Raw genomic sequence first — 25586 nt, forward strand, 5'->3', positions numbered from 1 at the left:
CTATAATATTGGAAAAAACAACCTTGAGGAGATGTCTGTGTCTAAATACACGTTCCAACTTTGCTCTTGACCAGCAGATATAGAGACAGTCTTCTTCGGCAGTAATTGTCACCTGCAAATAGTGTACACAGCTATTACATATCTCCTTTTTATAAAAAAAATTACAATTTTACAGTAACTACTCGAATAAAAATTATATTAAAATTTGTCACTAATTAAAGGTGGACATTCATAAAATTATTCTTAGGACAGTTAAGTGCTGCGTGCTGGTAGCTTCCTGTTTTAGCAGGTAAAGAGATTCCCCAACTTCTTTGTGGCTTTAATATTGCTACAAGGGTTCGCATAGTTAGATACTGATTGACTGCTAACAATCTATTTGTATCTAACAACAAATGGCGTACCTATACATTACGTACACATTACGTAAATACGCGCACAAGTGTTTTTAAAAGTATTTAGCAGAAAGTAATAATTTTTTTTTTATTTTCAGCTGTCACATTACGGACAAATCATTGAAAAACATTTTTAGTAATATAATATATAGAAACAATATTAGTGTACTCATGTCACATCGCAGGCAACATCTATTCAGGGACCAATGAACTATTACCATGCGAGGTCAGAAAACTATCGATTTATTTATCCAGTAAACGTCAGTCACATTAAAGCGTTAATTATATATCCAAACAAATAATCCTCTGCCCATACCTAAACTATCTATTAATAATACTTCGTATACGTATTTTATAGTTTTAAAGAAAAGAGAAGAAGCAATTTCACAAATATTTTTTTTCTCTTATTCGATTGGTTAAAAAAATTAAGACAATTCGAGAATTTTATAATTTATAGAATGTTCAGTTCAAAAGTTTTTATAAAACCTTAATTTATCTAAGGAATTGATAGATAAATTAATTTTAAAAATGCAGTTAAATGTGAAAGAAAAGCAACACGATATTTCACAATATTGTCAGTGCAGTTTCAAACATAAGGATTAAAAAACCTTTTGTGAATACATACGGGACCCAACATTGTGCAGCTCATGTTTACGATTTTTTTCTTGCAAATTCGAATGGAATGACTTCTTTAAACCTAGTCAAATTGATTGTGTGGGTAGTTGTCTACCTACAGGAATTTATTATGTGGCAGGAATGGGGTTGGAACAATTTATTGCCCTCTTCATTTTGTTCAAATATGGCCCAGCGACCACGGAAAAGTAAAAGTAGGTTGTTGTTTTAAACATATTTAACCTATATTTTAGAGAGCATAGCATGTGTAACTTGTTCAAAGTTGTAATAACTGTTTTTGCAATTAACTGCATTAGAAAATAAAATAAAATTGATTATATAGAAACTAAATTAGTATTTACACAATTGTGTGGGAAAGACACTAATTGAAGGGTTATTGATATTATAAAGTGAAATTTTATTCTGATTGCAGAACTTTACAACATAAACTAAGATGCAAACGAGATTTACAGTATGCTTTTTGCGGAGGATTCTGAACTGAACGAACTTAGCGAAGAAATATCACATTGTATATGAGAGATCGTCGGAATCTGCAACTGAATATTGTAAGTTACGACCTTTTGATCAAGTTGCTACAGAAACAATTACAGGTTATTTTTCTCTATGTAAATCTTCTGAACCTTTGAAAGCAGCTGTGGAAAGAGTAGGCGGTGTTCCAGTTCTGAATACTGAAGTCATAACTTTGCAGCCAGCTGAACGAGTGGGCACAGTAGAAAATGTTTCGGTGCCAAATTTTTGAATTTAAAACAGTTGACATAGTAAAAAATAATGTTGCAATCAGTTTGAATAGTTTACCATTTAATCTAAATTTACATCCAACTTAAATACTGACACAACATAATCAACAATTTTAACCAAAGGACAGTGTAAGCAAAAAATCAGTGAACAGTATTGACGAGACAATTTTTCAACCAGTTGCATCACTGGAAAGTATTAGCACTAGTAAGCTCCCCGTAATGTTGTGTAAGAAAACATTTACTAGGAATAATAATCATTCTGCAATAGATTACATATAATTGAGTGAGCGTCTCTGTACTCTTATGCCTCTTGAGTACTTTTCAAGATATTTTTCTGAACATGTATTTTTCTAAATACGGCCATGTACACTTCAATGTATTTTCTTTAAAAAAAAAAAAAAGCAAAGAAATAATACAGCTATTTAGTAGTGAACTAAAAAAAGTATTTGGAATTAATTTAATTCTAGTCATAATTTCATGCGTAAGACTACAAATGTATTCACAGTCAAGTATGTCGCTTGACACGATAACTAAGCCAAGAGCGCGAGACAAGTTCATAGAAATAAGAATCTGCCTTCACTTAGTTGACACACAGAATATACGACCACAAAAGTCCGAAAGTTCAGCTTATGTTAGATGCAATTATAAATAATTGCCTTTAGGATTGAACGAACTATGAGTAATTATTCCATAGATGAACATATTATAGCATTTACTGGGAGATGAAGCATGCAAAATTACACTTCAAACGAACCTCGCCAATTGTTACCGAAAAACTTTATTTTTACTACGGCGAATGGACTTATGTTAGACTTTGTATTGTGTCAAGGACAGGATACACCACGACTAGACAGAACACTTGGTTTGAGGCCTGCAGTCATTCTTCGTTTGCTGGAAAATGTACCTAATGGAAGTGGTTTGTACTTTGATAGGTACTTCACTACCCATACAGCACACAATGTTTCAGTAACATGTCTGTGATATTGCAGTAACATTACTATGTTTCGAATAGATTACATTTCATCTGTCATGTTTCTGGAATATTTCATAAACATTTCATTGGAAACATAGTACTCATGTCTATAAATGAAGTTTCAGATACATTTCAGCAAGATTCGTTTGGCAATATTACATTGTGGTTGATTCTGAAATGTATCTGAGACATTATATTGAAACTTCCCATCATGCTTGTTGGCACTGAAGTTTAGAAATCTTTGTCTTTGTGTATTATTTCTTGTTTTGGCGCAGTATTTTGGTACTTGGATTTTTATATGTGGTGAATAAATTGTAAGTTTTAACATTATTTATTTCATGTTAGTTTACTTTTTTTTTGTTTTTACTTTCGCACTTAAGCAAGTACCGGTATAGAAACATTCTTTTATGCGTCTTCGAAATGTGTAAAGCTGTAGGTTAAGGAATGTCTTTTTTTGTCGGTATGCTTAACATTCCCGTGCCATATTTATATGTGCGCTGTTTTCAGTCTGATTTTTTAATTTATGTGATGCATTAACAGGATATTCGCGATTTAATAAAATTGCGAAAGCATCTAACAAGTTTTCTACTTACTGTAGCTATATATGGTCGTTGACTGTAGAACACGAATGCTAATGTATGGGTTATTTATTATCTTTAGTTAAAAATCACACAAATATAGGCTTATAGGTTCCTAAATATTTTGGTTTTAATAGCATTTGATTAAACCAATTTATTTTATTCAGTTATCACCTTCGGGCTTTTATAATATACTTAAGTAAATATATTTCATAACCTATAATATGTAGTTAAGGGTAATTAATGTTTATTTACTGTGCACAACACATAAATTAATTATGTTGTGTTTATTTTAATATAAATATTGAAGTGTTTCATTTTAAATAATTTACAATTCTGCTGGTTAAGTAATTTTTTTTATTATTTTCTGCACTATGTAGTAGTACTTATTGTATGTTGTAGGCGTACGTATTACTATTAATGGAAATTTAATAAAGCCTTCTATTATATCTGGCTTGTCATAAATGTAATTTATTGTAAGTGAATGCACTAGGCCTACACATATAATTAGACAGCGGTTTCATTAATTGCCATTTCGTTTTAACAAAGTTATTTCTGCAATCTGGCCTTCATGTTATTGGTGGGCTGGGATTACAGCGCAAAATAATTGAAATAAATTTTATCCTTTCCCGCAGAGAAGGTACAAGTCTTCGAGTTGTGTTGTACTAAGCATAAGCATCATTGGTATTTCTATTTAAATTAGTTTTTCTTATGCTAAATTATAGTAGTAACAAATTATGTTTGATTTGGAGAGTTTGACAAAACCTAATTCCATCCATTATATGACAATAAAGGAAACACATTAAATGATGATTTATTAGATTACATGTGTATAGTTATGTAGTGGTAGCAATTTAAATAATGAAAATAAACATTAAATGTGCACTACAAAGGATAATATTGAGAATCTGCTCAAAAAATTACTAGAAATTTTAGAGTATTATTGCACAAAAACATGGGCTGAATTGTAATGATGTAACATCACAGGCACTGTTCACACAGACACTTATTAGGAAATCATTAGGATTTAAATTTAAGTTTTCTTTTAAAACTTTGCTTAAAATGTGTTATTATACAATGTCATGGGCCTCTTTGCATTAAACCAGACACCATTAAATTGATTATTAGGAATGTAAATAGCATGTTAAGAAATTCCCAGTGAAGAAGTATTCCTGCTTAATAAGTTTGAAAAAAAAATGCATAGGTTGCAATACCAATTTGTCAATTTTAAGATGCTTTCAGTTTTGAAATTTATCATTGGCATCAGAAACTTTTTTTTTCTGTTTGCATGGTAATTTAAAAATAAATAATGTAACAACTTAGTGTCTACATGTTTAAAAATCTCACATACATGTCATAATTGACCTGAAACAAGTTAAAAATAATTGTTTTTTCTTCTTTTTTTTCCAGCAAAAATCTCCAAGAACATCTGCATAGAGAGTCAGTTAAAAGTTTCATGTATTGTATATATTATTTATTTATATATATATATATATATATATATATATATATATATTTTTTATTAAAGTCTACTTCTCAGACTACGTTGTTATTTGTTATTGAAAATACCCCTTTGCATCTTTGCCTCTATTGTTAAGTATTCAAATGGAAAGAACCTGGTTTGACCTGGTGTGGCTTTCTGATTATGGTTATACATGGTTCTTAACTTACTTCAGGTGCATTCTTGGCTGGTTTCATAACATAGATCATAGAAGTTACAATCCAAAACCCCATTGTCTGTTTGAATAAGTTTCTCTATCTCTATTAATGACTTCATTGTTGACGAGTTAGGCCAAACTAGCTACCTTCTATTTTGTACAAAGTATAACTTGCCATTCATATTATTTTAAAATTTTGTACTGCATATTATAAAATTATTTATATTATTTGTTTACAATAAATTTGTGATCTCATTTGAATATAGTTTGTGTGGAAGTACTGTTGTGTTAATATTATTTTGTGTATTTACTTTGAAAATTTGGATTTTAGAGACCCTATATACTATTGCCATATTGTATTTGTTGTTTTATCCTTAGGCTATTTAGTCAATTTGGTAGTATTAAAATACAAATATAAAACCTAGCTTAATCCACGAACTTTAGGTAGATTAACATGATATCTATAGAAAAAATTAAGGAAACCAGATTTTTTATGGACTGCCACTATTTATCTTCAGCAAGTCACTGGCCACTCAATGTTAGGGAAGCTGGATCAATTTGAGCTCTTGTCTGATACAATAAGTCTTTCAATTAGGGAAAGTGACATTGCAATGTTAAAGAGTATTTCTCATTGCACATTTGTTTCATTCCCATTTATATTCCACTACTACACCACCATCTCACTTCATTTAGGCTGGTCAGACAAGTTTTTTGTTTAGTGAGGACAGCCGATTCTAGTCCAGTCTCATTTATGTTGAGCTTGTGTGAAATGGAAAACAATATGTCGATTATAAAGCTATATGATGAAATTGTATTAAGACTGCATTGTTTCATATTTAGACCCTCTGTAAATTAGTATATGTGTGTTTAAGAAGAAAAAGACATTAATTATAACATAAAATTGTTACATGTCTTTTGAGGGTTTTCAAGCGCACATTTTTTTCTTGAAAATGTCCAAAAAACAAGCACCAGCCATATATACTTACTATACGTAGCATTAAATAAGGAGAAAAGTACATCACAATACGAGCACAGGTCAAGTCTCATGGCTGTTCATTATGTTAATACAGGTTTCCTGTGCAACATACAAGTAGGAATTTTCTATTATAATATGTTAGTGTATTGTATATAGGTATATTATTTTTTTATTTCTATAACATTTGTTTGAGGTTGAATGCGATTTTTTTTCTTGTGTGTATCAAGTATTTTAAGTTAATGTAATACCACATGATTATCTAGACCACTGATACCGTACACAATAACAGTGTCGTGATTTTTGAGAATGTCAACATCTGGAATGCAATAGAAAACCATACCCAAATTCTCAAGACATTGTTCAAATACAGATAAAGACATCGATGGAGAAGTGCTCATTTATGATACTCAAAAACAAACTTGAAGTGGCCATAACACATTGGGTTGTGAAAATTATATTTTAAAATTCTCAGTAATCATGTCTCCTATGCAAGTGGGGTTTGGTTGTTATGGATTAAGTAAATATTAGCATACTTTCTGTGCTGAGCATAAGGAGATCACATCCAGATAGCTTGGGCAGCCTCAATTTAATTTATTCATTACAAGATGACATTGTCATTGTATTTAATAATGGAACCTTTGTGCATTAGCTTGTCCCTTTTTCCCCATGTACTGATGTAGATGCATGCCTGCCTGCCACTATATCACATTCAAATTCCCCATTAAAATAAAATGCAATGGACAGGAACCATGGACACCAATGCTGGGCTACCTATTACATTCATGTAAGTTTCATTCACTTTGCAAGCATACTGAAGACTTATTTAAATTTTACTTTTATAACCATAATTTGTTTTTAGAATAAAATAGTTTGTAAAATTAATGTTAGGCAAGTCTGGTACGCTGACCTGGGAAAACATCTGATGTCTTTATTAATTAAATTATTTCTTTAACTTGGTTCATATATATATATATATATATAAATTAAGCTCAGTAGGGTGGAGAATATGGTTTCATTAATTTACCTGAATTGTTGGATTTTGTCGGCAGGCATTTTTAATCTTACATTAGAAATTATAAGTAAATTTTTAATTATTGTACAAGCCAAATTATTAAGTAATATAATCAATTATCATTACATTAAAAACGACAAAAATTTACATTCTATGCCCTACCAGAGCACATCTTTAAAATAATTTCAAACAAAATAATATTACAATATCTATTTTTTTATATAATCAAAAAATTACACATTACTATGGACAAGCAAAACTTGACGATAACAAGAAGATACGAACAAGATCATATCAATCCACCGATTAACACTTTCTAAGGGTGTGTCAAGGGGCATTATGCAAAAAGTGATCAAGAGGAAGTGTACGAGGGAATGCTGTGATGAATTGGAACACAGTCACTGCACTTCACTGCAACTAGCTGACCAATGCAGCTGTAACATTATGGTATCTGTTAAAGTGCAATACTCTTTTAAATTATAAATATACCCTCAGTCATCCTAATTTCCAGAGGTATTTTGGGTCACATGATACATTTTATATGTATTTCAGAACATTTATGGAAATATTTCGGTTAAATGTTTCAGAAATATTGATGGGACATTAGTGGAAACATTTCAGAAACATTACCATTTGATGTTGCAGGGAGGTTTCATTGAAACATTTCAGAAACATTACCATTTGATGTTGCAGGGAGGTTTCATTGAAATATTTCACAGGGCGGACATTTGGACGTTTCTGAAATATATCCGAGATGTTTCAGGTAGGTTGCGAAATGTTTCAAACATGTTACAATGTTTCAAAAGTTATATTTCTGAAACATATCTGTAACATTTTGTGCTGTATGGGTATACTGTGCCTTTGTCGAGAAGACTGTTTGAATTCAATAGGTGCAATTATGGTGAATGACTTGAGAAATGATGCATTCCCACAGGATATTGGAGTGAAAAAAGTTTATGTAAACCGAACAACTGATGATAATTCTATTACGGTACGGTAGTTAAATGGAACCATTCAAAATGCGTAACACCCGTATCATATGCCACTGGAAGTAACCCAACTGCGTTTGTCAAAAGATGGATTAAGAAATAAAAAAGTTAATACAAATCCAGTGTCTAGCTATTGTTTACATCTACAACCAACATTTGGGAGAGACGGATTTGATGAATAAAATGGTGACATAGTACATAATTTGGATCAGAACGAAGAAATGAACACCAAAGGTTGTGAATGCTTGGATGGAATATCGCGAGGAGTGTAGAAACTAATTGCTAGCAACAAAATAATGGATTTGATACACTTTAGAATGGATATTTCCGAAGCACTGACATCCACTCCAACCAAAAGATGGTACACAGAAGATATAAATTAGTAATATACTCCATCAATGAAGACAAAACCACAGAACTGGAGAGGACCTATGCCATGCGTGGACAAAAGTAAATATGGTTTTGATCACTGACTGGTGATTGGAAAACTCTCTTCCGCGCGAATTTTCCAGAAAAGTGTTAATTTCTAAAAAGCCGAACTAAATTGTGAGAAATGCCAAGCATACTTGTGTGTGACCAAAGACAAGAACTGTTTGAAGATGTTTCATGTTTATAATTAAAAGCATAACAATCTCATTGTATAGGTTTCCAAATTTTAATTTTCTAGAAACTTATTTAGTTATATAACTATATCTAACTGCAATCTTATGCGGAAAAAAAAATTATGATACACAAATATCTTATCTGAGTCAAAAGTTATTAATACTTCATTTAAATTGCCTATGTTATAACATATAGTTACGACTGAGGAAATATGTTCGAAAAGTATAGCTTAATTAATTACATATGGTTTTGATTATCGACTATTATTTACACTATTAATTAAATTTAATTACAAAACTTAAAATGTCTGTCTACAAATTAATCACTCTTTCGATTAGTCCACAGTTTACTTTCCCTAATCGAATAGAATCGACAGTGGCCCTCCCCTATGCTCATCTCTTACCTTGCACCTCTGTCCCAACACACTGCCTCGCACTACTCACTCGTCCATCATACACAACAAAATTCCGATGCATGAGATTCCACACACAAAGCTCGTTGCGCGTTGTCCGCACTCGCCCACCAAAGGGTCACTCGCCCTCTTCACTTCACTTTCTCGGAGACTGGCACCACCATTTTAATCCCCCTCAGCCCCCTCCTCGAATATTCTCGCAACCCTTTGAAGTTTCGCATCATCAGGGTCGACTAAACACCCGAAGCTCCCAAGAACAATGGCATCCTAGTTATGCCACTTCATGCAGGCGGGACTCTGGGAATGTGCCGAACACTCCATGGCCGCAGAGAAATTACTGAAGGAGAGTGAAGTAGGGGGGGGGGGGTAGCGAAGCACCATTACAAATCCGATTAGGCACACTGAATAAATATACCAAGCCCCATATTTTCATCCCGAAAAGGTAACACATCTCTTCCGATGTATTCCCTCAATCGGTCCAATGTACCGCTTTCATTCAACCCCTCTTTCCTCTCTGGAAGCAGTAAACCACATGAACACTTAATATGGGCCTTCCCATGCTGCTTGAAGCTTAGGGCACGTGCCTTTCTTTCGTTGTTTGTTGTACAGCCACATCAAATCGCCTTCCCGAAATCTGGTCATGTTAGCCTTTCGGCCGTACCTTGTTTTCATCTGGTTCATAATTAATCGAAGGTTTTTTGTAGAAATGCCATACACTCCTCCAGATTATTTACATAGTTAGTAGGTGCTGGTTGGCTCTTGGCGAGGATGGCCGAACTTGACATCACAGGGTAGCCTCAGCTCCTGTCCAAACACAATACTCGCTGGAGTCTGTGCAGTTGAGTCATGAATGTCAGCCCTATAAGCCATCAGGAATAATTGGATGTGTAGATCCTAATCTGGTTGATGGTCAGCCGCAACATTTGCAAGGTCCTCCTCTAGTATCATGATGAACCTTTTCACAATGCAAATGAACTTATGATATTAGGCTGTGATCATGGTTTTCTATATCCTCAGTAATCGACACACCTCCTGGAATATAGTCAAATCAAAATTGCGGCTTTTGTCTGAGTGCAGCACCATCGGCACCACTAATATGCAGATGAGGTTGTTGACTAGTGCATCCGCAATGGCTGTGGCTTCCTGGTTAGGAAGAGCATAATCTTCTGGCCACTTTTTGAAATAATAAATGGCCACCTTGATACCGGTTACCATCTTTAGTCTTAAAATTTGCTCAGCAATATCAATGGCTACCCTCTCGAATGGGGCTCCAACATTGTAGGGCCTTATTTTTCCGCGACTACAGTACTGTGGCTCTTTGGGCTGAACATAAATTACACTTTTTACACCAAACCTCTACATACTGACCAGGAGTAGTGCTGACGAATCTTCGCTACAGTTTTATTTACTCAAAGATAGCACCCGAGGTTCCATCGTGTATTTCTTTCAGCACTTCTGGCACTATGCTTATCGAGAGGAGTATCTGCATGGTAACTACTTTCCCATTTGGACTCTCCCAAGACCTCTTCAATAACCCATCTACTATCCTTAAGGAATTCCATTGTGCCCAATATGCTTTTACAGCCCTTCATTCACTGGATATCTCATACCACGATAGCCCTCTCTAACTAGCCTATAATGTGCCTTAGGTCAGGATCTTGTCACTGTGTAACTTTTAGGCTGGCATGGTCTATTTATCTTCACTGTTAATGATAGTCGTACATCGGATATTTTATATTCCTTTATTATTCTCTGCCCTTTTGCAATGGTCGCAGTCTACATTTCGTTGCATGAGTTCAGTTTTTCCTATGTTCGATTCGGCAATCATACTGCTGTATTTTCTCAATCCACCTAGCGAGTTGTCCCTCTGGAATCTTGAACTTCAAAAGCCACTAAAGTGCAACATGGTCAGTGTGTACAAGTAATTTTCTCCCATATAAATACTTGTGAAAATGCAGGGACTTACAGCTAGAAGTTCTCTTTTGGTGATGCAGTACTTTCATTGGACTTAGATAAAGCTTTGCTGTAATACCCAATGACTCGTTCTCTTCCATCCTGAACCTGGGAAATACATTGCCCAGTTCATCTCCGCTTGCATCTGTGTCGAGAATATGCTGATGTAGGTAGGCAAGTATGGGGCTAGCCACCTTAAGGTTCTAAAAGGCAGCGTAACACCCAGAAGTCCACAAAAACTTTATCTTCTTCTCTGTAAATTGATTCAGTGGTCTGGCAATAGCTGCAAACCTAGGCACGAAGCACCTACATTACGTAAAAGGTCCTAGGAAACTCCTTACCTCACGTTTATCTTTAGGTCAAGGCCACTCCTTATGATATACTCCATCTTGTAATACGAAATAACCAAGATATGTAACCTCATGTTGGAACAAGATGCACTTCTTAGGGCTTCATTTGAGTTGTGCATGGTGAAGCCTGTTAAAACCTTCCTGGAGATTTTATATGCTCCTTTACTGTATTTCTCACCACAATAATGTTATCCAGATATACCTTGGAAAGGAAAAAGGGGGGGCGGGGGGTTGTAGCAAGGTGTCGTTACTAATCCAATTAGGCCCACAGCAGTAATGGACCAGGCACCACCTGCGGGCTAACGGGCCAGCTGGCTGTTCAGCCAGGCCACCTACCCGCCCCGCCACCTCCGCCTCTAGTATATTCGTAGCAGTATTTTAGGTATGTAAAACTGGTATTCTTTTCATTGTATTTATCATCAGAAAGCTCAATTGATTATTGTGATGGCAGTACTATAAGGAAATAAATAATTTAAAAAATAAGTACCATTATTTTGTTACTTTACAAATTTTTCATGTTTAAATAAAAATTCATTCTGAAATATGAAAAAAAAAAAATAGGATCGTGTACTTATGAATGCCCATTAAAAGTTATACTTACTTGGTATAGTAAAAAAACAACTTTAATTTTCAATGCAAATAATTAATAAAATTAAAATAACAAAAGGATTGGAGTGATATTATTAATCCTGTCGGTAAAGTATAAATTCAATTAAATTGAAAAAAATAAAATAAATACTCAGTGTTTATTATAATATATAAACATGTGTATAAAATTATTTATTGGATTTATGGAAGTAATCGACATAAGTTTAATTAATAATCAACATGATTAAATATTCTGAATGTTTATTCTAACTTATTAATTATAGTTATTTATTAAATATTAATGTAATAATTTATAATGAAAATGCATTATTCAAATGGGAACATAACCTCACAAACACTCCCATTAAACGGCCAGGAGACTACTAAAGAACCTTCTGCAAATTCTATGTTTCTCTGAATGGGGCTATATCGACCACACGAGACCTAACTGCTGGGGTACCTCAGGGCTCTCCACTCTCCCCCTTCTTTTATAATATATATACACAGCTGACATCCCGCACGAAAACGCCTATGTGTAAATGTACGCGGACGACACAGCAATTATTAAGCAATCTGGTAATTTAAAATATGCCATGATGTGTGTTCAGCGACAGTTAACAGCTCTAGAACACTACTACACTCGCTGGCGAATCAAAATAAACGCAACTAAATCATCAACACTAATAATAACAAAACGCAGAGGCAGAGCCGACAGGGAACTGCAAATCTTTCAGCAGACTATTCGCAATTTCACTGAGGCCAAATACCTGGGCCTCATACTTACAGATCTTTGCTCTGGAATAAACAAATTAAAAAATCAACCAATATAGCAACAGGATGCTTAAGGAATCTATACCAAATGCTTAAAGCTCTAAATTTACCTCGCCGGAAAAAGCTCCAACTTTACACCCAAATCGTAAGCCCGCAGCTTCTCTATGGATGTGAGGTGTGGGGCTATGCTGCCCAGTCTTATATCAAACGACTCCAGGTAATGCAAAATAACTTCTTAAGAGCTATCTTAAACTGCACCTGACACCCCAGCAATGAAGCCATACACAATTCACTCAAAATTCCGTACATTAAAGAAATAATCACAAAGAATAATAACAAATTTTACCTTGATTTACGCAACATGAAAACAGCTTAATAAATTCAATAGCGATTTACGACCCGTCCGAGCAACGAAAACACAAAAACCTGGATTAAATTAAAACTTAAAACGGAAGTGACATGGATCTCTGCTTTAAAAATTTTCCATCAACTCTACCACCCTGTTTAAGGAATTCAAAATGGTCCGAAACACGCAGGTGTATGATCGATAGGCCCCCTCGGGTTATCTGCCTGTTGTGTTAGGACTGCCTCCTTCTGTCTGAAGGACACGGCCCGCCTGATAGGCTTCACCTCCAGCGCCGGTTGTGTTTCGGAAAGCCATGGGAATTTTAATTACATATAAACTGACATCGTACGGCCGAAGGCCACCCCAAAGCCCGACCTGCACCCGCCAGGACTCGGCTCCGCTAACGGAAAGCATCCCTAGCCATGGCCCACCTGAGTCAAGTGAGTGGACCGTAGCCCAAGGTAGAGAATAGCTAACCATTTTAATAACGCATGCAACGCACTCCCCGTGCCTACAAAATTCCCCACACAATAATAAAGTAATCAAAAACAAAAAAAGCCCCTAATTAATAGAGTGCGACGTAGGAGTGCCCAGGTCACTCACGTGTAGCTTCCTACTAAAACAGTTGTGAGTGCAACCCTTGCGGCCTTCAGCCTAAATTCGGTAGTGAAACGTGTGACGTAACGCACACCGCCCCAAATTAGCATTATCATTCGCCACTGGAGTAGTTACCAAGAAACAGACAGTCTCCAGCTTGACTCTAATATGCAAACTTATTTTAGACAAACTTATTAAATGTCAATTCTAAAACATATATAGATATTAAATTAATCATTATGTTTTATTATGTGAATTTAGAGCCACTTAAATTTAGTTAATTATATAGATTTTTACGAATAATGGAACTTTAGAAACTCTGGCGCGACAGGGAGCTCACCCCTCCCCTCCCGCCAGGGCCAAACGCCAGTACAGCGCGACTCGCGGACCGGGACGGACGCACGTCCCACGGGGAGCCAGCATTTCTTTGTTTCACCGAGCGTCCATCTGGTAATTATAGTCACAACCAAAACCTTTTTTTAAATACTCCCCGTGTGCGCACAGTCCTTTTCCGGTGTAGGGCCTAACCCAGCCGCGTCAATTTAACACGCCCCACACAAAAAGCATTACGTGGGGCCGTGCAGTATACGGTACGGGCCGTCTCCCGCCACCCCAGAACTTTAGTTAATCGCCCAGTGCACAGGCACAGGGTACATCCAAACTTAAACGTGTTTTTAATTTAGTAGCGAACCGCGGTCCACACAGGTGGGCCCGCGCGTCGCAATTTACCGATTACGAGATTAGCCGATGCTAATCGAACGCTCTCCCTCAACTGCGACTGGCGTGAGGACTTAATAAGTAAACACACGTAGAGGCACGCAGGTGTCCCTCTCAGATAACGTGTGCAGTGTAATCCAGTACGTAAAAGCACCACAGAGTGCCGTTTTGTCAAGTGTAATTGTAATAATAGTGTAATCAAAACTTCTACGTGTTCCGACGCCTCATTGGCAGTCATGTACCGCCGAGTAGACCTCGCGCTCAATGTAATGAACCAATGTAAATCGTAAACAACAAAACGTCCACCCCGCACCTCCCATGCGCGACGTGCGACCCGTAGAACAACCAGAACAGTGTATGTAAATTAACCTAAACAACCCAACCTAATCAGAAAACAAATTCCATCACCGCCGACGGTTCTAGCGGGCCACGCTGGGGCAACGAACCCACGACCATCACACGGTTAGACACCGAGCTAGCCTGGCGCCCTCTCGGAACAGAAATCTCTAAGAAAGCCGGCCACCCCTCTAGGACCTGCGCCCGACCTCGAACACGAGACCGCGGCGGACGGCAAATGGCGCCCCCTGCGTGTGGCTAAATTTTGAACAAAATACGTGAAAACCAAACAAACTGCAAGAAAACGGCCATTTTGGACGCGCGAGGGTTAGACAGGCTGACGCACCAGGAGCAGCGGACAAAGGATACCTCTCCCCCTCCCCCAGCGCACGACATTCCAGCAGAACGCGCGATGCAGGCGAGCGATGTCACAGCCCAGCGGCCACCACCAACCCCTCTTCACTTCCGCACCATCCCGCTTTCTCTTTCGCGCGACGGGCCGAACACCCTTCCCCCCACCTCCCCACCTCTTCATCCCCTAGCAACTCTCCGCTTCGCGCGGCCATCCGAACAGCTTCCCCCTCCTTCAATCCTCCACCCGTCCGCTTTGTGCGGCTGTCCGGGCGCTTTCGGCCATCGCCTCACACGCCCATCCGCACTCCCTCCTCCGCCGCGGACAGTTTCGACCTCCGCTTTGTGCGGCTGTCCGGGCGCTCGCGGCCATCGCCTCGCACGCCCATCCGCACCCCCGCCCGCGCCGCGGCCATTCTCGGCCTCTGTTTTGTGCGGCGGTCCGGGCATTTAACCCTCCCCTCCTCCCTCATCACTTCACAACTACACCTGCGTGGCGCGCGCGCGACTACGTGCGCCCACCCCGTCAACAGAGCTCAGCTGTCAACAACACCGCGCCTAACCACGCGCTATGCTGCCATACGTAGCTCACGCGACATGCACACAATGCCAACGGCCTAGAGAAATGGATCTACTGACAGGCCCATTACCTTGGCGGAGCACCTGCCAATGCCCACCACTGGACAAAACACCACCGGGGACCGACATGAAACACGAACCATGGGAAGTAAATTGGGATCAGATATGGAAAGGAAAAATAGAGACGGGATTAGCCATGCCACTACAACCTATGCCAACAACCACGGCAACCGATACGAAACCGCAACCGTGCCAGGAGTGTGGACACGCAACCCGCACCACCACCGCGGCCGAGGGCGGGATAATCACCCGACCCGACGCCACACGGGCATGCACGGCACGGACAGCGAACTACATGTCAAAATTACCGGAGTTTAGCGGAGCACCACACGAAGACCCCCTAGCATACACACATCAATGCGAAGTGCGCCTGGCGCGCAGTGGGATAACCATCGACGAGTGGCCTGAGAGGACCAGCGAACGGTTGTGGGGACCAGCCCACGAATGGTGGCAACGATGGGGACAGGCCGACATGGAATGGTCAGAGTTCACCGAGGCCCTCAACCACCGTTTCAACGCCGGGTCTACACTGGTACAATGCACCTCACAATTTTACAGTAGCACGCAGCGAGAAGGGGAACCTGTTGAAGATTTAATAGCCCACAAGATACAGCTATTCCGCCAGATATCGCCACTCGTAGAACCGATCAGGGCACTACCCACGATCACACTACTACTCAGAGACGAACTCCAGCTTTTCCTACGCATAAGCCGCGCCACTTCCGTCGAAGACTACGTCCAACTGGCAGTGGCCACAGAACAAAACTTCCAGAGGGCCTGGTGGAGGAACCCTCGCAGGGCAAACCGGGAGGACCACCCCCTGCCGAATGACAGGCGCCTACTAGCCATCCAAGGGGCACCACCACCCCAACAACGCAGGGCCCCACCCCTCGACGGCCGACACCCTCCCTATGCACCAGTCACCTCAAGCGGACGCTAACGCGGCCCCCTACCACCACACTGCCAACTGGGATGCCCAAGGGGCACCTTCCACTGGCACAATGAGTGCCCACAGAGGTGGAACGCGCAGAGGAACACATGTCAACAACCGCCGCGCGAGACACAACCAGCGGGAAACGGACCAAGGGGGAACTGAAACAGATTCCCCCAACCCACCAAATGACCTCCTACCACCCCCCAGCGACAACAACAGTCGAGTGAACCACCGCCCATGCGAACGCAATGTCAACAAACCACAACAACGACCAACCAAACGCGACGACCAACACGGCCCCTGGGGGGCACCCCCCACCCAGACTGGGACAACTGACCCAACCACCGGACAACCTGCTTCGCATACCAGTGGAAATCAACAACCAGCCAGCCATTGCACTCGTGGACACGGGAGCGAGCCACGTGTTCATCCACCCCTCACTGGTACCCCCCGGCACCCTTCGCCCACACCGGGGCGAGCTGTGCCTGGCCACCACCACGCACGCTGGCCAGATTGTGGGGTACGCAGACGTCCAGATAAGCCTAAGGGAGCTGTTTACTAACGCGACTGCCATTGTTGTGAGCGACTTAAGTGAGGAGCTCGTGCTAGGGCAACCTTGGTTGACCGAGCATGACGCTGTACTGGAACTAGGCCCCGCCAAAGTAAACGTCGGACGGTCCGAAAGGTTCGTAGTCTACGCCATAGGGCGGGCCCCTACACCGGCAGATGGAGGCGTGACCCTCACTGACTTACGTCATAACGTCCCACCTGAGTTCGAAGACGCGGTGAACAAAATCTTGCGTGAACAACGGGACGTGTTCACAACCACTGAGCCCCTACGGCGCACAACAGTAGCCGAACATTCCATCCCCACCACCACCGACCAACCCATCTACGAGTCACCCCACGAATACGGGTTTCGCGAACAGCGAATAATACGCGAACAGGTGATGGAAATGCTGCACGGCGGGGTAATAAAGCCCTCCAACAGCCCATATAACGCATGCATAGTACTGGAAGCCAAGAAGGACAGCACCTTACGTTTTTGCGCAGACTTCCGCGCACTAAATGCCGTGACAGTCAGTTCGCCACCCCCACAGATCAGCGTCGAGACCGCCGTCGCCAGTCTCAGTAGGGCCCAGGTATTCAGCACACTAGACCTTAAATCAGGCTATTGGCAAGTGCCAATACGGCAGCAGGACCGAGAGAAAACAGCATTCACGATCCCCGACGGCCGACGTTTCCAGTTCCGGGCCATGCCCTTTGGTCTAAAGTGCGCGCTGGCTACCTTACAAGCCATGATGACCCGTGTGCTGGAGGGATACCTCGGCCAATTCGCTCTCGCGTACTTAGATGACGTCATCGTCTTCTCGGAGACGTGGGAGGACCACTGTCACCACCTTGCCCTAGTCCTCGAGCGGCTCGCCACCCACCACCTAATGGCCAACCCGGCGAAAAGTCATCTGGGCACGCGAGAAGTAGAATTCCTGGGACACCTAGTCAATGCGGAAGGGAGCCACCCGCAACCATCCCACCTGCAAAAAATCGCAGCGGCAGAGGCTCCGCGTACGCAGAAACAACTGCAACGATTTATAGGCCTGGTCAACTGGTTAAGAAACTACATACCAAATTTTTCTCACATAATCTCAACCCTCACGGATGTGCTGTCCCCCCATACACGTTACCGCTGGAACACCTGGGCCCAACAGGAGTTTGAACAGGTAAAGGTCGCGTTCACCAGGTGTCATACGCTAGAACGCATTGACCCCGAACGCCCCTTAATACTCCAGACCGATGCCAGCGCACTAGGGGTAGGGGCGGTACTTTTTCAGGAGGATGACCAGGAAAACAAACAGGTCATTGAGTACGCCAGCGCGAAATTTAGGTCCGCCGAGCGAAAATATCATAGCAACAAGCAGGAATGCCTAGCCGTGCTATGGGCCGTCAAAAGGTACCGTCCCCACCTCGAAGGGCGGACATTCACCCTCCGCACGGACAACCGCTGCCTCACCTGGTTCCAGAACATTCAAGGGCGTAAGGGGAAACTGATACGTTGGGCTCTCCTATTCCAGTCGTTCGATTTCGTGGTCGAACACGTACCAGGAGAGGAAAACCAACTGCCAGACATGCTATCCAGGCACCCGAGCGACCAGCACGAAGTGACAGATGCCGAGGGGTGGGAGGAGATGCTACCCCCCTCCCCGAGGGACGGCTGGCACCACCTTCCTGCCACGTGCACACGCATAATCACATATGAGGAAGGGGCCAACACACCACCTAACACCGCCGCTGACCTGGACCGCAGGGTACTGGCAGCCCAACAACAGTCTCCCGAGGCCAACCGACATCGGTGTCGTTTAGGAGAGGAACCCCACGCCAATTGGAAAGTCGAAGCGAACCGAATCCTAAATCGCGCCCCAGGGGCCGCGGGGGACTGGAAGACGTACGTGCCACCTGAAGCGCGCGAGGCGGTACTCCGCTTTTTCCACGACCATGACTTTGCAGGCCACCCAGGCACAGACCAAACACAGAGAGCGGCCTCACAGCACCATCACTGGCCCGGGATGGCAAGGGACGTCAGGGAATACGTTCGGGAATGCGAGGTGTGTCAAGTACGTAAAGCGCGCCGGCGGGACGGCGAGCAACAACAACAACCCCGCCAACCGACACAAGCATTCCAGACCATCGCACTGGACGTGATGGGGCCCTACCCCCGGTCACCCAGGGGCAAACGATTTTTGCTCGTGGTAACTGACATGTTTACGCGATGGACGGAAGCATACGCTTGTAGCAATGCGAGGGCCACCACCATCATCAACATCATGGCTCGCGAGTTCCTGCCTCGGTGGGGCTACCCGCAATCAGCGCTGACAGATAACGGCAGCCAATTTCTGGGCAAGCAGTGGCAAGATTGGTGCAACCGGATGAGCATCCAGCACCACACCACCCCAGCCTACCACACCAGGGCCAACCCCACTGAGCGCAGGAACCAGGACTTGAAGGTCCAACTCCGCCTCAGGCTGGGCGACGACCACACCCAGTGGGACCAGCATGTCGCCGACACATTGTTTTGCGCGACCGCGACCGGTCGAACTCCGGCGGAGATGGTGCAGGGGAACAACCTGCCACTGCCAGGCGAGTGGTCTACCCACGGCATCCCACACGCGGGAGAAGGAGAGAGGGAGTGTGCACGGCGCCTGACCGCAATGCACGAGACCGCCAGGCAGCGCCAGGCGAATTATACGCTACAAATCACCCCCAAGACCGCGCGGGAGCCCCCCGCAGTACGAGCAGGTGATCACGTATACGCCCGCGTCCACCCACTGTCCACAACACCGCGCAATTACTGCGCTGGGCTAGCACCCCGCTGGGGGGGCCCTACACCGTGCAGAGACCTCTAGGGAGGACGTGGTACCTGGTTCGACTCGGAGGCAGACGAGTGCGAAAAATCCACCGCGACGACTTACGCCTCGCCTCCAACCCCGGGGAACCTCCACCAGAAGACCAAGACCATGACGAACCCCCGGAACTCGACAACCCGGAGGAGGGTCCCAGTTCAACACCCGCGAGTGATAACCACGATGATGCACCACCAACATTAGAGACAAGCGCGCAAAATTCAAGAGACCGACCACCACCCGCGCCAGAAAACCCGCACGAGGCAATGACGCCACACCAACAAGGGCGAACGACAGAGTACGAGCATGCAACAATCACAGAAATGGCGACAGGGGACTTGACACCCCAACCGGACGACGTGACGGCAATCATGGAGGATCCAGAGGACTCAGACGCTACCCACTGGGTAAGCCAAACACGCGGAGCATGGGGACACTCGGCCTCTCTCGCGGATGCCACATTCAGTATGTTTGTAGAAGAACCCGATGAGGGAACATCTGCGCCGCGCATAGGACCGGAGCCACGCCAACTGTTCGACCCCAACGACACGGAGGCCAGCGAAGCTCCAGGTATCCCGGAGCGCAGGAGACAGCCCTACGCAAGCAGACCACAAGCGGCCGATGCCATGGACCAACGACTGAGGCACAACAAACCAAACAGGCCGGCAGTCTCATGGACCCACTCACCGCCCGGAACAACGCCCACACCGCCACCACGGACGGGGAGGCCCCAGAGAGACCGGCGATGCCCAGAATACTTAGCCGAATACGACCTCGGGAGGCCCCCAAGGAGAAACCTCCCCACTCACAACTCCGAGTCGCCAACCCGAGACGACCCACCCGCGAGGGACAGAATCTACCGGCTGCGGCCGCGACAGCCCCCGCCAGCTCGGACGTGCTGTCACCCATAATGCGGCAACACTCACGTCTCCATCGCTGACGCCTCCCCCTAGCCATCCTGCTACTGCCACGCCAGGGAGGCGCGCACTCTGCGCTCCACAGGCACCACGACGCCGCCCCTCGGCCAGCCTGCCACTGCAGCCGCCGAGGGACGACATCAACAGGCCAGCACCCGGACAATCGACGTGGGACGACCTGGGCCCAGGACGCAGAGCCTACCAGCTGCAGCCATCACGGACACCGCTGAAGCGGTACTGCAGCCGAAGCTAGGGGCGCCCTCACGTGGCGGAGCCACTCGCGGCGCAAGGTCGGGCTTCTCGGGGGGGGGGGGTGGCGTTTGACATCGTACGGCCGAAGGCCACCTCAAAGCCCGACCTGCACCCGCCAGGACACGGCTCCGCTAACGGAAAGCACCCCTAGCCACGGCCCACCTGAGTCAAGTGAGCGGACCGTAGCCCAAGGTAGAGAATAGCTAACCATTTTAATTACGCATGCAACGCACTCCCCGTGCCTACAAAATTCCTCACACAATAATAAAGTAAGCAAAAACAAAAAAAGCCCCTAATTAATAGAGTGCGACGTAGGAGTGCCCAGGTCACTCACGTGTAGCTTCCTACTAAAACAGCTGTGAGTGCAACCCTTGCGGCCTTCAGCCTATATTCGGTAGTGAAACGTGTGACGTAACGCAAACCGCCCCAAATTAGCATTATCATTCGCCACTGGAGTAGTTACCAAGAAACAGACAGTCTCCAGCTTGACTCTAATATGCAAACTTATTTTAGACAAACTTATTAAATGTCAATTATAAAACATATATAGATATTAAATTAATCATTATGTTTTATTATGTGAATTTAGAGCCACTTAAATTTAGTTAATTATATAGATTTTTACGAATAACGGAACTTTAGAAACTCTGGCGCGACATGGAGCTCACCCCTCCCCTCGCGCCAGGGCCAGACGCCAGTACAGCGCGACTCGCGGACCGGGACGGACGCACGTCCCACGGGGAGCCAGCATTTCTTTGTTTCACCGAGCGTCCATCTGGTAATTATAGTCACAACCAAAACCTTTCTTTAATTTTTCCCCGTGTGCGCACGGTCCTTTTCCGGTGTAGGGCCTAACCCAGCCGCGTCAATTTAACACGCCCCACACAAAGCATTACGTGGGGCCGTGCAGTATACGGTACGGGCCGTCTCCCGCCACCCCATAACTTTAGTTAATCGCCTAGTGCACAGGCACAGGCTACATCCAAACTTAAACGTGTTTTTAATTTAGTAGCGAACCGCGGTCCACACAGGTGGGCCCGCGCGTCGCAATTTACCGATTACGAGATTAGCCGATGCTAATCGAACGCTCTCCCTCAACTGCGACTGGCGTGAGGACTTAATAAGTAAACACACGTAGAGGCATGCATGTGTCCATCTCAGATAACGTGTGCAGTGTAATCCAGTACGTAAAAGCACCACAGAGTGCCGTTTTGTCAAGTGTAATTGTAATAATAGTGTAATCAAAACTTCTACGTGTTCCGACGCCTCATTGGCAGTCATGTACCGCCGAGTAGACCTCGCGCCCAATGTAATGAACCAGTGTAAATCGTGAACAATAAAATGTCCACCCCGCACCTCCCGTGCGCGACGTGCGACCCGTAGAACAACCAGAACAGTGTATGTAAATTAACCTAAACAACAAAACCTAATCAGGAAACAAAGGTCTAGTGGGCCACGCTGGGGCAACGAACCCACGACCATCACACGGTTAGACACCAAGCTAGCCTGGCGACCTCCCGGAACAGAAATCTCTAAGAAAGCCAGCCACCCCACTAGGACCTGCGCCTGACCTCGAACACGAGACCGCGGCGGACGGCAAAACTTACAGTCTACTCCAAATAATCTAAAATTAAATTAAATAAAACTTATAGTTATAGCAATATATGATTCAACTAAATACAATATCCACTTAGTAAACTTAAAGATTCAAATTATTTAATTTAAAATGGTCCGAAGCACGCAGGTTTATGATAGGCCCCTTCGGGTTATCTGCCTGTTTGTGCTAGGGTTGCCTCCCTATGTCAAAAGGGCGGGACCCGTCTTGCAGGCTTCACCTCCAGCGTCGGTATCGTTTCGGAGAGGCATGTGATTTTGAATTATAAGCCTAAACTTCTTAAATTTCAGTAAAGCCACAAAATTTTTAAAAATCTAAATATTCCCTTCCCCGGGGCCGCAAACACTTCATCAACAGTGATGAGATGTAGGGCTTGGTTTTGTGCGACCTGGAGTTGTTGGATGGTGCGGCTGGCTGCATAACCCCACACCTCGGCGGCATAACAAAACTTGTTGGCAGTCCTGCGCGTTGGCAGTCACCAGACAGCTCCGAATGCGCTGACATGCGTGTGGAGCTTAAAACCTCCTTTCCCAAACACACACGTTTCGCACCCTGTCAGGGCAGGGCCATGCAGGAAAACTGGTAGGGGGTTCCGCCCCAAACTCCCACTGGGGTTCCAGGCCGAGAGGTATGCATGTCTGACAGGGCAAGGCTCTGGGGGTGTACAGTTAGGTTAAGGAAATAGTAATAAAAAATTTAAAAAAAATTAAATTAAAAAATTAATTAAATAAATAAAAAATAAAAAAGCGGACGAAGGCTTTCTGTCTTAATTACAATTTGCGACCTGTACAAGGATAACCAATAACATGGCTCCTTTTGTTTTAGGAATAAGGTGACAACAGCCCTCTGGGCTCTCTACGCAGCAACTGGCTTAGCCTACTTTTGACCGAAACTGTTTTGGAATGAAACAGTTCGGTCCAGCCAGCAGTGTACTAACCCATGTTAATTTATTAACCATTCACCAACACGACCACACAATGATACGCCTGTGCGAGTGTCGGCCTGAGTCACCCGTGGCATGTACATGTGGGCTAACTACCCATGCATGTCCTGTGTTTCAGGGGTCTCGTTGGAGCGGCTCGCGCAGCTTTACACTACACGCCACACCCGAGTTTAACTAGGTCACTTGACATTTCAGCACACTTACAAGCCTCTAAAGCTCACCATCACAAAACCGCATCACGCCAGTTAGCCGATCTAACTGGTGGGGAGCTTCTCTCCCCTTACGGACGACAGGTACACGTAACTTCTCCAGCATCACACTACCAGCGCACACACAGGCCCGTGTGCCAAACCTATCCCACAAGACACGCAACCCGCCCGTTGATCCAAGTGATTCTAACAAAAGTGTGGGGTGCACATGAATTACAATGCACCAAGCGAGTTATAGAAACTTCGGTTTCTGGTCTCGCACACACTAAATGCCCCGGATGGCAGTATGATGGATCGGCGGTCGGCGGAAACCTTCCACGCACACTCCCTGCCAGTGACAATGGAAGCTTACAAACAACCTGACATCGTTATACATACAGGAACATAACTTAACTGATGTATATACACTTTAAAAAGTTTATAATACACAAATTCTATCACTAATATTAATAATAATATAAGTTTTTTATTATATGGACCAGTATTAAATATAAATAACTGCAGTATATAATTTAAAATCATATATATTTTTTTATTTGCATGTAACCCTTTTTCATCCCGTCAATTTTTTGGCTTATGTGCGCGCATTATCAAAATTCATTCTAATCATTTTTCCATAATACTTCTAAAGAAGTATAACCTAACCTCACTTACATAAATACAATTGAAAATACACTTGGAAAAGTTTATGACCACAATTTTTATAACCAATAATCACAATAAATAAATGCTTTTAATTATAAAGACCAGTATTCAACATAAATAACTAAAGTATAAGTATGATTTAAAAGAACATTATTACCAATATTTATTTCATGTTTCCTCTTAGTGACCCTGTGAAAATTTCGTTGCAAGTTGTGCGTGCACCACAAAAATTTCACTCCCATATATTTTTCATAATGTGCCTAAAGTATAACTTCCAAAAAGTTCTTAGGTCTTTGTTACATTAAAGTTGGCCAGTCGCCTAGGTCTGAAGAGGTTAACTGTTAAAATAATTTCACAATTGAAGTACCTACCTGGAATACATTATGGCTGTTTTCGAAGTTTGCTTCCCACTCTGGAGAGTCTATGAACTGGTGCGGATAGATGTAGTGCAACAACATACTGTCGCACGTCACCTTCAGCCTGTATAGATACAGTACCACACATTAAATTCAACAATATTTGAACAGATTTGCTGGTACATAGACTGTATATTGTATAAGATTTGGCCTACAATAGAACTACTTCTATTTTTATTCTTTTAAACATAAGCCATTAGTTTTACCAAAAGTTGAATTATTCAGTGGGCTGCAGGACATGTGGAGAAGAAAGGCGCTTGAAATGGGGCAACATGACTCCTGAAAATGTGCACATAATCCATCTGGTATTCCCACATTTACTTGATTTTGAAATCAAATATCTCCATTTTGGCTTGTCAAATCTCATGATATCTTGACACCAATAGTCGGTGGCCTACTGTCGCACAGTATGTTCTTCCACATCGACGCCCACCCCCCTGTAGCATGTGCATACAACGAGCACATCGGTAATGTGAGTTAGTGCAGCGAAGGCTATCGAGGAGTGTTCATGTGTTCGTCTGCCTCTGAGTATATGTATTCATCTGCCAGACACAGATCCCAAACTTTGTTATTGATTTAGTAAATCACTAATTTTAATTAATCTCATCAATTGCCATTATTAATTAAAAGAATATTGTTCACTGTG

The 25586-nt window shown here is 43.1% G+C and overlaps 1 protein-coding gene across 8 annotated transcripts in view; it reads right to left on the minus strand.

Annotated features, from left to right (window-relative positions):
* LOC134529584 (popeye domain-containing protein 3-like) overlaps nucleotides 1-25586 on the minus strand; it is a 109221-nt gene that overhangs the window by 19347 nt on the left and 64288 nt on the right. For all 8 annotated transcript variants that reach the window (XM_063363825.1, XM_063363829.1, XM_063363828.1 and 5 more), the window contains 2 exons: nucleotides 24896-25004; nucleotides 1-112 (listed from right to left, as the gene is read on the minus strand). In XM_063363825.1, coding sequence (XP_063219895.1) covers nucleotides 1-112; nucleotides 24896-25004 — 221 coding nt within the window. The remainder of the gene's footprint in view (nucleotides 113-24895; nucleotides 25005-25586) is intronic.

The sequence above is a fragment of the Bacillus rossius genome, chromosome 2, assembly GCF_032445375.1.
Source record: "Bacillus rossius redtenbacheri isolate Brsri chromosome 2, Brsri_v3, whole genome shotgun sequence".
NCBI classification, from domain to species: Eukaryota; Metazoa; Arthropoda; class Insecta; order Phasmatodea; family Bacillidae; genus Bacillus; species Bacillus rossius.